The 12750-nt window shown below is 35.5% G+C and overlaps 1 protein-coding gene across 3 annotated transcripts; it reads right to left on the bottom strand.

The window, feature by feature from the left end:
• Positions 1–4832: 4832 nt before the first annotated feature.
• Positions 4833–11825, bottom strand: LOC118277898 (UDP-glucosyltransferase 2). Of its 3 annotated transcripts, none has more exons than XM_050700332.1 (8): positions 11274–11825; positions 9986–10073; positions 9208–9403; positions 8653–8847; positions 8035–8257; positions 6653–6875; positions 6043–6262; positions 4833–5475 (listed from the first exon to the last, which is right to left on the bottom strand). In XM_050700332.1, the coding sequence occupies exons 1-8, from the start codon at positions 11418–11420 to the stop codon at positions 5205–5207; spliced, it is 1563 nt and encodes a 520-aa protein (XP_050556289.1). In that variant the 5' UTR covers positions 11421–11825; the 3' UTR covers positions 4833–5204. The 3 variants fall into 3 exon arrangements, with proteins under 3 accessions (XP_050556289.1, XP_050556290.1, XP_035452797.2); XM_050700333.1 differs by lacking the exon at positions 11274–11825 and adding an exon at positions 11190–11228; XM_035596904.2 differs by lacking the exon at positions 9986–10073 and having other exon boundaries at positions 11274–11393.
• Between the last annotated feature and the right edge of the window lie 925 nt (positions 11826–12750).

Here is a 12750-nt window from a genome sequence, read left to right as displayed (position 1 = left end):
TTTGTGCATTGAAAATTCGTGATAGCACTGAATTATGATTATAAGGAACAACCCACACTCATTTCTATACTATATGTGTTTCCACTGTTTTCCGGAAACCTGCGCCTATAGGTTGGGTAACCGCCACCCCGGTTTGTGTTTCAGAAATAAAATTCCTAGGCTACTTTTTAGATGGGCTCGCTACATACGCGTTATAGCAGTGATAAGTCACCTCTTTGAAGAGTGGCTTGAGAGGTGTCACGGCGTCCTCACCTACCGCCTGACGCAGGTACTTACCGGACACGGAAGTTTCGGTTGGTACCTGTTTCGAATTCGGCGGGAGGAGCATACAGTGGCGGTGTGCATTGCATGTGCTGAGCATCGCCATGTCCTTAGGGATGTGAATGGCGACGGTAACCTCTCACGTCCGGCTCTATTTCAGGCCAAGGTGCGGAGCGAGGGGGAAAGGGATGCCGTCTCCCCCTTCTGCGAACCAGTCATCCTAGCTAAGGAGGAGGCGGAGCGCGTGAGGGAATGATCCTCATCACGCCCCAGCCGCCGCAGAAGACACTCCGGGCGTCGAGAATCGCGTGACGATCCCCGGCCACCGTAAGCGCGGGTCTGCGGACGGCGAGTAAGAGTAGCTCGTCGCCCGATCAAAACCAGACCCGTGCGTATCGTGCGTCGCGTTCTGTGCGCGCCTCAAAGAGCCAGGCCACTACAGATGGGACCCAATAGTCTAACAGACAACGTAAAAAATTACCGGGGCCCCGGCTCAAATCAGAACGGGGTAATTTTTACACTCCTTCTCGCTTTACCCAAGGCAAGAGTAGCCAACGGATGATTTTCCCCCCTCAAAAAAAAAGAAAGAGTACTTTCTAGAACAAATGTTTTCTTTCATACATGGTGACGCAAGGCCTCATCTAGCTATTTGAAATATGTATTGACGTGTAAAAGTGTTATTTTATAATCTATTTACAGAAATAAATATCATTTATCATTTAAGGTTATGAAATCCTGAAGGACCATATTTTTATACCCTATCATATTTTTATGACAATAAATTGAAGAATTGGATTTTTTTGTTTGTCAAATGTTTCAGCCGATATTATTGCACTATACGTAGTATCTGGTTGTACTTTGTTAGACAGCCACAATAAAATGTGGGCGTGTGGTAAACCGCTTTTTTGCCATTCTACGCTGTAAACAAACGCTTTCGATGGTCAATGATGAAAAAATGTTTTACTTCGTTAGTAAGACTATATTTTTTTTTAGTATAGTTACACCAGGCTCCGCGTCGTTCGCAAACAATGCCTCTCCTCCTGGCAGCGTCGTGTTTCGCACATCATGCGGCGCGGGTGAATTTTATATCGGAGTTATTTTAAAATTGTAATATCTTCTAAGATGTTTATTGAAGTTTAGTGATGTCAAAGACAATTTTGTTCACAATTAAATACTCTTAATGAACAACACATTTATTTCGATAAAGATTAATATTTTTTCGTTAATACAACTCTTAACAAATAATGCATTAATTTCGACCTAGTTTGATTACCATAAAAACGATTCTAGTAAGTTAATCCTAAAAGATAGACATATACTGTCGCGGACTTTTTTTTAGATCATTTTAAGAGGAATAATTCTTTCATACATATAATTTTCGTATCTTGAACCATTTTCGCAGCGCACGCAACGGAAGCCCTCAAAAATTTATAAATTCCCCCGTTTTGTCCACATTTTCCTTTATTTCTTCGCTCCTAATAGTTATAGCGTGATGTTTTATAGCCTATAGCCTTCCTCGATAAATGGACTATCCAACACAAAAAGAATTATTCAAATCGGACCAGTAGTTCTAGAGATTAGCGCGTTCAAACAAACAAACAAACAATCAAACAAACTCTTCAGCTTTATAATATTAGTATAGATTGTTATTTTAATATTTTGTTGTTTTACTCTTTAAAATAAGACTGATTATTACTACCAAAATACTACCAAAATACACCGACCGTACCCAAATATACATTGCACCCGAATGTACATTATGTAGTTCCTCATTTGTTTTTCTTTTTTTTTTCCTTTAGTGGGTCATTCGGACGTAGCTGATTTCTGTTTACGTCCGAATGGCCCATGGGCCATTCGATTTGGGCCGTTCGGACGTAGTACCCAATTTTGGCTTTTTGCGACAATTATTGTTTTTAACCGGAAAATACCTAAGAAATATGAAATGTCATTGCTTCAGCATATGTTACGTATTAAGGGTTTTATGACAAAGAACTTATCAGACTGAAGACGTTGCTACGCAGAACTTAAAGTGCAAGTTTGCGTGACACTACAATTTTACTATTTCATCATCCTATAAATTGGTATCAGGATAGAATTTCGTCAGCCTATCAGTATATAATAATATTATATTCTTTCATTTCTATGCCTAACGTTAACTGTGGTACGTACCTGTGATTAAGATATTAAAATTGTTTTGTTTTCATTAGTATTTAATGATCCGAGTGATTACATGTATAGGTATTAAAACCAGAATCGTGTATATATAGATTTATTAAGTTATTTAAATAATTATTTAATTTTATATTCTGAGAGTTAGTTTAGTACTTAATAACGAGTAGTTACTTAAGAATACGTGCTCATGAATCTATGATATATTGATATATAATTATAATACATATTATGCTAATATTTTTAGTATACAGTATAATACAAATAAATATTTCATTTATACTAGGTTGTATTTCTGGCGTAGTTGGCAAGTATTTGAAGAGATATTGATCACTGTAAGATATAAGTACATCCGAGCAGTTACGGCACAGTAGAATACATTGATATCTACCAATATTCTTCTTACGGGTGCCGTAGATCGAGTAGTAGCGCTCCCTGATTAATCCACCTCCAACCCAGAGTTAGGATAATGGCAAATAAGAGAAAGAGGAGGTAGTCTAAATGACTTGACGTTACTTAATATTCTGTCCTCTAAATGGTACAGAGAGCTTTCACAGAAGTTCTTCATCACCATCTGTCGTCAGCGTCTTCAGCTTTGCTCCACACCGTAACGATGTCTGTTGCTTCAACCGCCAACACGGCAACAACACGCCTCACCCAAGGCGGGAGAAGTCATTGAATGATTTTCCCCCTCAAAAAAAGCCTTGCGGCGCTTAATCTTACAGTCGATGGGCCTTGGCCTGTAGCATTTTTGTTAAAATTTCGAAAACCTATCTCAACTGGAGACATGAAATAATATTGTTTAACGTAACAGCGGTCATTGTCACTTTGATAATAAGTTATGGAAGGGCACCGGATATTAATAGTGCATTATTTATTATTGCTGCCAATCAAAATATGATATGATACTATATTGAAGGAAAAGGATCTGGTTATAATAATGTAGAAATGTCTTTCAATGATAACATATCAAAGTTAAAACCTTTATTTCTAAATTTATCCTTAAACGTACTGACGTTTGTCAAGTAACTAGAATGGTGGTTCAATAGCTATTCTTACGATAGTGGAAATTGACGTAAATCTTAAAAGAAGTAACTATATCTGATTATAATAGGTATCTATTGAAATATAGAGAATCTTGACACCGCGATTCAGAAAACGATCACAAATAAAAAGCGCCATCTATTGACGAAAGTTCGAAACAATATTATTTTCTCTGCATCGCGAGTTTCTTACATATTAATTGCTATGCGATTAGCCATCCATATTTTATTTTACCTACAGATAGCAATCACTTACATTTTTATTACTTGTGTAAATTAAACACACGTTTTACCTACATATTTATCATATCTATCTATTTACGCACGAAACATTTAGCTTTCTCACAATGAATAAACAAAATATATTTTTGTCTTTAAACGTAAGAATTTGATCGATGATTTATCCTTTTACAAAAATAGAAATAAAGACAGATTTATTTACTGATTCCTTCCATGACTTTCAAAATTTAAATTAATACTTACAGTTATCTTATTTGTTTTCTTCATATAGAAGTACCTACTTCAAGATTACGGAAATTGTGTAGTCATTATTTAATCAGCTATTTTCCTAAGCAACGATATCTGCCTTGTGACTTAGGTGTTATCAGTCTAAATATCATTAAGTGATAACGTATCTGACTGCGTAACAACAACGCACGGGTTGTCTGTGAAACGTATCTGATTTTAGGTATACGCGGTGTAACAAAAAGGGGGTATAAGTACATATCAATTGCACGGTTTCTAGATAACATAACAAACGATACAGGAAGGGTTTTTTAAACTCATTTTTTCATGGTATCAAGTTACGAATTTTTCCAATTGCGCCGCCGCGCGAATCAAACTTAGGTAGATAGGTTCTAGGCGATCAGATAGACAGAAGAAATGTTTCATAATATTAGCGAGTGATCCCTGTAGTATTGTGACACGTTAAGAACCACGCAATACCAAGTATTTGGTACTATTTTTTTTTAAACGTATTTGAAGCTGAAACTTTGTGTGGAGATTTTATTCAACCTGTATTCATCAGCGTATCTTTATGTATATGGTCATTTGGTTACACGTTGTATATGAGTTCTTAAACTGCACTTATGAATTTTATTGCCTTCTTGGTATTGGGACAAGCATTTGACACGTATGGATTACAAAACATATTAATATTCTGTGTAAATAATGCCAATAGTTATATGAACTTGCATTTGGCTAGATTGCTTTTAAATTTCGATATAGATTAAAAGAGTAATGCTGTGATTTAATTGTCTTTTAATTTGCTCTTTACTTTAAGCGTATATAAATCATTTAAAAAAACTACTACACCATTATTTGGGCTTAAATTAATAACCACAAAATAAAAGAAATGTGTAGACTTCTAGTATTTTATTCGAATGTAACAAAAACAAAAAGTTCACTGACAGACTCCAACTCCAACGTGTCATACTAAATTAATTAATGATTATGGGCTTGCACCCATCATTGCAATAATCGCCGCGCCGTGTGTTGCGGAATGCGGAATGCTGTAAGGACTACGAGCCTCTAACATGGTTTGAAACTAGTCAAGTTCCTCGTCAAATAGTTACATGAGTAAGCCATTATAATTGTTAGTTTTCTATAAAACTGTACAATGAGTATTATAACTAGAAAATTTGATGACAAATCTTAACCATGTACAATCTATAATCCAGGTAGATATTATCTACATAATCACTATCTTGTGACACACTTTTTTTTAAAACATCAATTTCTTTTCTTCTGATCATTTCTTTTAACATGTTTCTTTTTGCATATTTTACTTAGAATATAAATCAGTACAGACACAATAGTCAAGATTAAAGCTATGAGATCGAGATAAAGACGTTGGTATAAAGGTACGTGGCGTGCTGGAGAGCGCAGGTGATGAGCACCGCGTGTGCGCACTACGTATTCCACCCAATGCAGAAAAACTGCACCAGGTGCAGTCAAACGATCGTGGTAAAGAGCAGACAGCTCTTTGGCTTTATTGGCGTAACTGAAATAAATTAAAGAACATTAATAAGCATAGAATATTGAAAATGAAAGAAGAAATGCTAGTGGAGTTTTATGCAGATGGTAATTAAATAATAGAGTTAGAAACATTGGAAAATTTTAAAATTGCTAGACTGTTGAGCTCAGTAGTGAGGAGGATACTATGTAATTTAGCAGTAAGGTGGATCTAGCAGAAGATCACAGTAGATCATTGATAGTGATGATTATGTAAGGAGATAAACCACAGTATGGGGTCGATATTGCGCAAGCTATAGTATAGCTTACTACTTAGATTATAATAGCTATTTTCCATTAGAACAGTAAACTTATTTGTCACTTTCATAGTATGTATGTATAATAATTATGATCATGAGTTGGGAATTCTCAATGAAAAATATTCCAACATTACTTTAAGCAAATTCAGAACCGCACCAAGAACTTATGCACAAATGTCGATGTTGCATAGCTTCGGTCGCTATAATTATCCGGCGGTGTCGTTACTGCTTACCACCAGGAGATCCATCTTGTTTACTTCTAATACAGACTTAGACAGTAAAATATTTTCACTTACCGATCATCAGTTAACATCAAATTAATGGCAGGTTTCAAGTCTTTTGGCAAATTTTGGGAAAACGGAACTTTGAGAGCATATCCATTTTGAACTGCCTTATAGATATTGGTGTACTGGTCGAAGAATACTGGTACTCCAATGATAGGCTTTCCAAAGTGGATGGTTTCTAAAGAAGATAGTTGACCTCCATGTGAGATGAACATTCTGACGTTGGGATGAGCTGAAAGACAAATATGACTTTGGTTAATGATATTAATTTACTTAGAATCAGCTAGCAACCGTGGATCACCTGATGGTAAGCAATTGGCGCCGCCCATGGACACTCGAAACACTACATGAGTTACAAGTGTGCTGTCGACCTTTTTTAGTTAGGAATTGGAGGATTGGAGATTGGTAAATGGGTCTCCGATTATCGAAATTTCTCAAAAATGTACAACTGAAGGTATCAAGCCCCTAAAATAATTTAGAGAATTCCAGATGACTTGCTTGTATTTGGTAAGCTGAACAGCATAATTTTGACGGGATGTTGATATCGAAAACTGTTTACAGCAACTAGTCACTATAAACACAAGCTTGAAACGGGAATACCAATTAAAAATAACAATTTTACCTAAAATACTTTGCTGTGGAGCCCAGTTCACGATTCGTACATTCTTTGGAACATTAACTAAGCTATTATCCTCGAATTTCCAAATAACTGTTTGTTTGAATTCGCCAAACATCTGAAGTAATTCCGTGACTAGTTCCTTTGGTAAAGACTTGCTTTGTAGAACCGATCCCATACTGAAATATATGACGCCATTCTTCGAATTATCTATAAGGTCTTGGAGATCCTGAAATACAATATAAAGTACTATTTTAGTTTAACAAATTCAGATAACTTATTAACTGTGTTGTCTGTATTTATTTTTTTTTGAGGGTGAAAAATCATCCAATGATTTCTTTCCGGCCTAGGGTGAGGCGAAAGGGAGTGTTAGACTTTTACTGACTATAAAGGACCCCGTTTCTACTCCTGCTCTTCGAGCTGGAGCCCCGGTAACCCGCATGGTAGTCTGGGTCCGGCGTCAGGCCTACTGCAAAATGTATGTTGGTCTGATGGCTCTTTAAACCGCGCACGGAAGGCAACGTGCCGTACGTTCGAGGTTATGTAAATCTTCTTTGTTAACCTTGACATTCAGAACTGGTAAAAAGTGGTTCTGCTATAAAATATTGTGCATGTAACGTATGTTATATTCGTAACTAATCTATGCCCTTAGTATGTGTTTGCTTTATGTTTAAAGTAATCGAAGCGCGTCCAGCGCTCTTATTGGCAGATTCATTCCTGCTGGCCAATCAGACCACCGAGAACGTTTTCGTTTCCATCTCGTTGAACGTAAAACAAACTCGTACTAGGACTCCTGTATAGATAAAAACAGCGTGATTATTGTAAGGTAAGCAATTAATGCAATCCAGTTATTGGCATAGTCTGTCTAGGGTTATTACAAAAACAATACTATCGTATAATTTTATAATGAGTAAATCTAATATGAGTGTGATATGTTGTAGTAATGTTTATACAGTTCATTATAATTATGCATCTCGTTATTTCCTTCTTATGTAATCGAATCTTAGTTTATTTTATAATAAAATGTGAACAAAACCTGTGTTTGTTTGATTATTTTATAGCGTTCAACCAGCTTCAATATATGTACCACCATGAAGGCGGAGAATCATTCAAAACGCTCTAATCTAGCAAATACAATAACAAAGAAATATAAGCTTTCTGGAGAATCAGAAATCGGAGTATTTGTATTATAACTTTCGTACGATATACTACATTAATTATTATCTTTATTTAGCTTACCACGACACAAGACAAAACGTAATGCGGACTGTCTCACTGCTACTTTGAAATATGAGCTTCTAGTATGAGATGAAACTGGTCAAGTTCCTCGTCAAAAAGTTTCGTGCGTGAGCCGAAAAACATAATAATAAATCGGAATATTATTTTACCTTTGGCAGTGGCTTTACAGGTTCCTCAATATGGCACCCACCGATGTACTTAAAGTTCTGTGGTGTACTCGCTCGGTTGAGTGTAGCGTCATGCTCATTCGCGAGTATTAGTGACGCATTAAATATGACATCTTCATAATCTGGTAGCGTTCTTCCACGTTTTGCTACTAGAGGACCAAAGACTGCCTCGTATATTTTGCGCTCCTCAGGTTGCGTGTAGAATCTAGAATGCATTGAAATTAAAATGAAAATTAATTTATATAAGTATACTAATACTTAATATGCAAATCTGAAAAGTCTGTTTGTTTAGTTGTTTGAACGCGCTAGTCTCTGAAAGTACTGGTCTGATTTGAATAATTATTTTAGTGATGGATAGTACATTTATAAAGGAAGGTTATAGGTTACAAAACATTACACTATATTCGGATGAAAATGCGCCGGAGTCGTTAGAGTGGTGTAATACTACACATAGCATTTGAAGATCATGAGAAACACATATATTATTACAGTAAACCTAATATGATAATAATTAAAGCCATGTCGTGATGGAAGAATACAATTGAGAGCTGAACGCGCTTTCGTTTCGTTTCGTACAGAAGAGTCTTTGTTTACACTTACGTTTTAAGGTATTGCCAATAAATCCTCGACCACAGTTCTTCCACTCTTTGTGCGAATGTGAATGGAGGCATGTTTGGTGATAAGTAGTCCGGGTCGTAAGCAGGGTTCGAAGCCACGTCTATCAGTCGCAGTACTTGCCAATGCGCCCCCATAGAGTAGAGCCATACCATGGGACAGTTGTATAAAACGGAAAATCTGAAAATTGAAATAAGTTTTCTTTTACAAACCATGAGCATATTACGGCCTGTTTCTCTCATTCTCTCTCTTTTCAATCAATGTTCTTAATTACCACTGTAACTGAAAAATGTTACACTGGTAGAAGAGCAGTAATAATGGAGTTCTTCTCAATAGAAATTTTTACTTTTTAACTATAATATAAGTTACATAGCCTTTTTTCAAAATTGAGTGAAGAGTGACGAGAAGTATTATCAATTGTAGAAAATTCTGTAACGGCTGATATGAAGATGACGAGAGAGTCAGGAATTAAACCCAAAGTATATTATATTAAATGGTCCTGGAATTAAAAAAAGTATTATGCTATGTTATGTTACTCACCCAGCGTACACTTCTGATTCAATCAAGTCGGCAATGATAACGTCAAAACGCTCATTCGGGTCTTCCAGGAGTTTCTTCACGTTTTCGTGGTTAAGAGTCATTCTAGCAGCTTCTAGAGCTATTTTTTGAAGCTGATATGGATGGTTTCTTTCTAGTTTATTATGGAGAAAGTATCCCATTGTCATTGTTTCGTCATCTGAAAACAACAATAATTCATTATTGAATATAATAAGTTAATAAATTGTATCGTCTATTGATAAAGATTTTCTACTATTTGCTTAATTACACTGTCTTGCAAGGAAAATATCGTGGTAGATGAAGGTTTAATGAGGCCTCTTATACATGAGGCTGTTGCGTGAAACCTACCAACGGTATGTACCGATTTCACTTCTTCCAAATTCTTCCGATTTTAGAAAGGTCCCTACATATATCCCTTCATTTAGACACTACTGGCAAACAATGAAGAAAAACATCGTAAGGCAACCCGAGCAAGCGTGTTGATTAATGCTCAAATATTCTACTACTTATAGGCTGTTGATGTGTTTAACTGCCCTAGTCACTGGAAATTGTCCCATTTACTAGTCTTTCTTTAATATCTTTATAGGATGTTATTTGATGAGGAGGAGAGTAGAATTACAACATATACAGTATTTTGTTGAGTAATTTATGTATAATTGGGATAAAGGCAAGAAGAGCATAATAATTCTCATGTATTTGTAATAATTCCAAAATATATCATTCTATGAACACAAGAAAAATAGTATAGTTATGCAGTTACTGGCCAACAGAGCAGTGTTGCTGCTGATATCAATTTGACGGAGATTTTTCGCTTTTATGTTCAGTGGATACACTGTTATGTATGTTACCTGAAATTAATAATATATTTATTTTCAACATTGAATACATAAATCTAAAGTCTAAAGGTGAACTTTTTTTTATAAGATCTCTTATTTAATGAAGACACAAAAGTCGTGCAACTGGGTCTACCACTAAAAGTATGTAGGATATTTTGCATCGTATTAGCTTGGTTGCCCTACCAAATTCTGCCCGCGGCAACCAAATGAACTCCAATGTCTGCTGCGGATTGCTTAACAGGTTATTGGGGCTCCAGCTCATAAAGCAGGAGTAGGAATGGGGTGGTTTTTAGTCACTAAGAGTCTGACAGTCCATCTTGCATTGCCAAAGGCCGGAGAAGGCATAGGAAGTGTCTGTTTTAGTCTCTCTATAGAGATTTCTCTATGATTCACGTATTAAAACATTCGCTAGTTAGGTACCACTACTATGTTAATTCAAAGATAAATATAGTCATACCTTACCAGTTATATAATATTATGTATGTAAAACAAATAAAAATATAATCATAATGAACAAACATAGACTTGTCACAGTCAAGGTTACACTTATTCACATTTATATATTATGTATATGCAAATTGTCGTTTATTTACCTAAATAAGATTAGATAACAATATTAACTTTGACATTTTCTCGTTACTATATAGTTATCATATTTTATTATCGTTTTGTATGTTATATTTTAAGTTTCTTTGACCATCGTACTTGTAGATATAATACATATAATTTTGATAAATTTTGTAATAAAAATTGATTTTTATTCATAATTTTGAATTCAAATTGACTCGTTGGTCGAGTGGTCACAAGTGCGACTGCCAGACAAGGGGTCTCGGGTTCGATTCCCGGGTCGTGCATAGCAAAGCTGGACATATTTCGGTTTTTCGAAAATTTCTCAGTAGTAGCACAGAGTCTGAAATTGTGCCCAGTATAAGGCAATAGGCTCACTCCCTACTACATGGGACTTATAACATAATTGGTGAAAAGTGTTTGTACATTGTATAGCGACATTACGTGCCGTAACGTGCACCTCTACCTCGCGTTCGCGTTCGCGTAACGCTCGTGACCTATTAGCCATTTTTATTAATAAGCAGACAGTCTGCAGACTAATTATTATCAATGAATACTTACATCATCTAGCAATTGGCGGTCCATTGTCTCTGCCTACCCCCATGGGAGACAGGCGTGAAGTTATGTATGTATGTATGTACTTACATCATGTCCAGCTTCAATCAGATGCCTGACTGCTGCTTGTCCCAAAATGCTTATACTCTTCATGGGTAAAGGGTAACATACCAACACTTTTAAACCTTCCACATCACTTAGATAATATATCAGACTTAATAATAACACCCACTTCATTACGGCACAGTTTTACTATTTTATTGATAACAAAGTATTTTTTATTTGATTATAATGTTTGATTACAAAACACGTCCAATGCTTGTCGATGTAGGGACGGCAGTACGATCGCCACATGCTATTATTTTCGTAGGAAGCGGCGTCTACTGGTCTGTAGTATGGCAGAGAAAAAAATAAAAGCAGCTGCTTATTAAACTAGTTATTCAAACATGTGCTACACATTTAGTGTTAGCTACAGTAATGATCGTTCAAAAATAAATGGCTGGTTTAAATATGCTATCCATTGCTAGTGTTATTAATTGATAATTTAAAGAATATTATTTATGAATGCTGTGTTCGCCTGTAATCGATTGTAACATTTTACGTAAAGATATTGGAAATGTTTGTTATTAAAATAAATGTAACAATGTATGTATACAATTGTTAATAGCAACTTTTACTGGTTATTGAAATACGCACAAAAAACGTTGTGAAAAAATTATGACAAAGTAATAAATACCTACTTAAAATAACTTTTTTTTTTGAGGGGGAAAAATCATCCAGTGACTTCTCCCGCCTTGGGCGAGGCGAGAGGGAGTATCAGACTCTTACTGACTAAAACCACCCCGTTCCTACTTCTGTTTTTCGAGCCGGAGCTCCGGTAGTCCGCAGCTCCGACTTAAAATAACAATGGCCTATTTTTTATTTCGTATTAGTTAAAGACCTCAGTGCCTCACGCTGTGTTACAAATTGCGTGTGAATCATCTGCAATTATTCTGCTAATGACTGATTGTATTTATCTACTGTTTTTTTATTGACAGTACTTAAATATCGCGACCATACACAGATTAAGGCCAAGATATTATGTACATAAACAAATGTAGAGTATTAAACAAATTAGGTTTTGTCGGACATCGCGATTTTTTTTGAATTTTTCCATTTTTTTGTGTTATCTATAATCTTTTAAGAATCGACATATCAAATAATTTACTATTACCAGTAGTTTTAGTTTTGTTTGAGATTTCGAGTCTAATTATTTTTTTAGGTAATAAGGTGCATTCTGTACCATGTTACCATGTGGATTGTGTACCAAATACTTTTTGACATAGGTATAAGACTTATAGCACCTGCTTAGACTTAAAATGAGAGAATAATAAGGATGGACATAAATACATATCTTAAACTTAGAACTAGTTTTTGTTACTCAAAAAACCTTGACAAATGACTCGTAGTCAGACATATCAACAAAAAATATAATAACACACATTATCTGTACAATCATTATACGCCAGAATTTGGAACATAGGATACATTAGTATCCTACCTACTTTGATATTAAACAAACTCAAAA

This window comes from Spodoptera frugiperda, chromosome 18, assembly GCF_023101765.2.
Source record: "Spodoptera frugiperda isolate SF20-4 chromosome 18, AGI-APGP_CSIRO_Sfru_2.0, whole genome shotgun sequence".
Taxonomy (NCBI): Eukaryota; Metazoa; Arthropoda; class Insecta; order Lepidoptera; family Noctuidae; genus Spodoptera; species Spodoptera frugiperda.
This window is presented reverse-complemented; position numbering and strand designations above follow the sequence as displayed.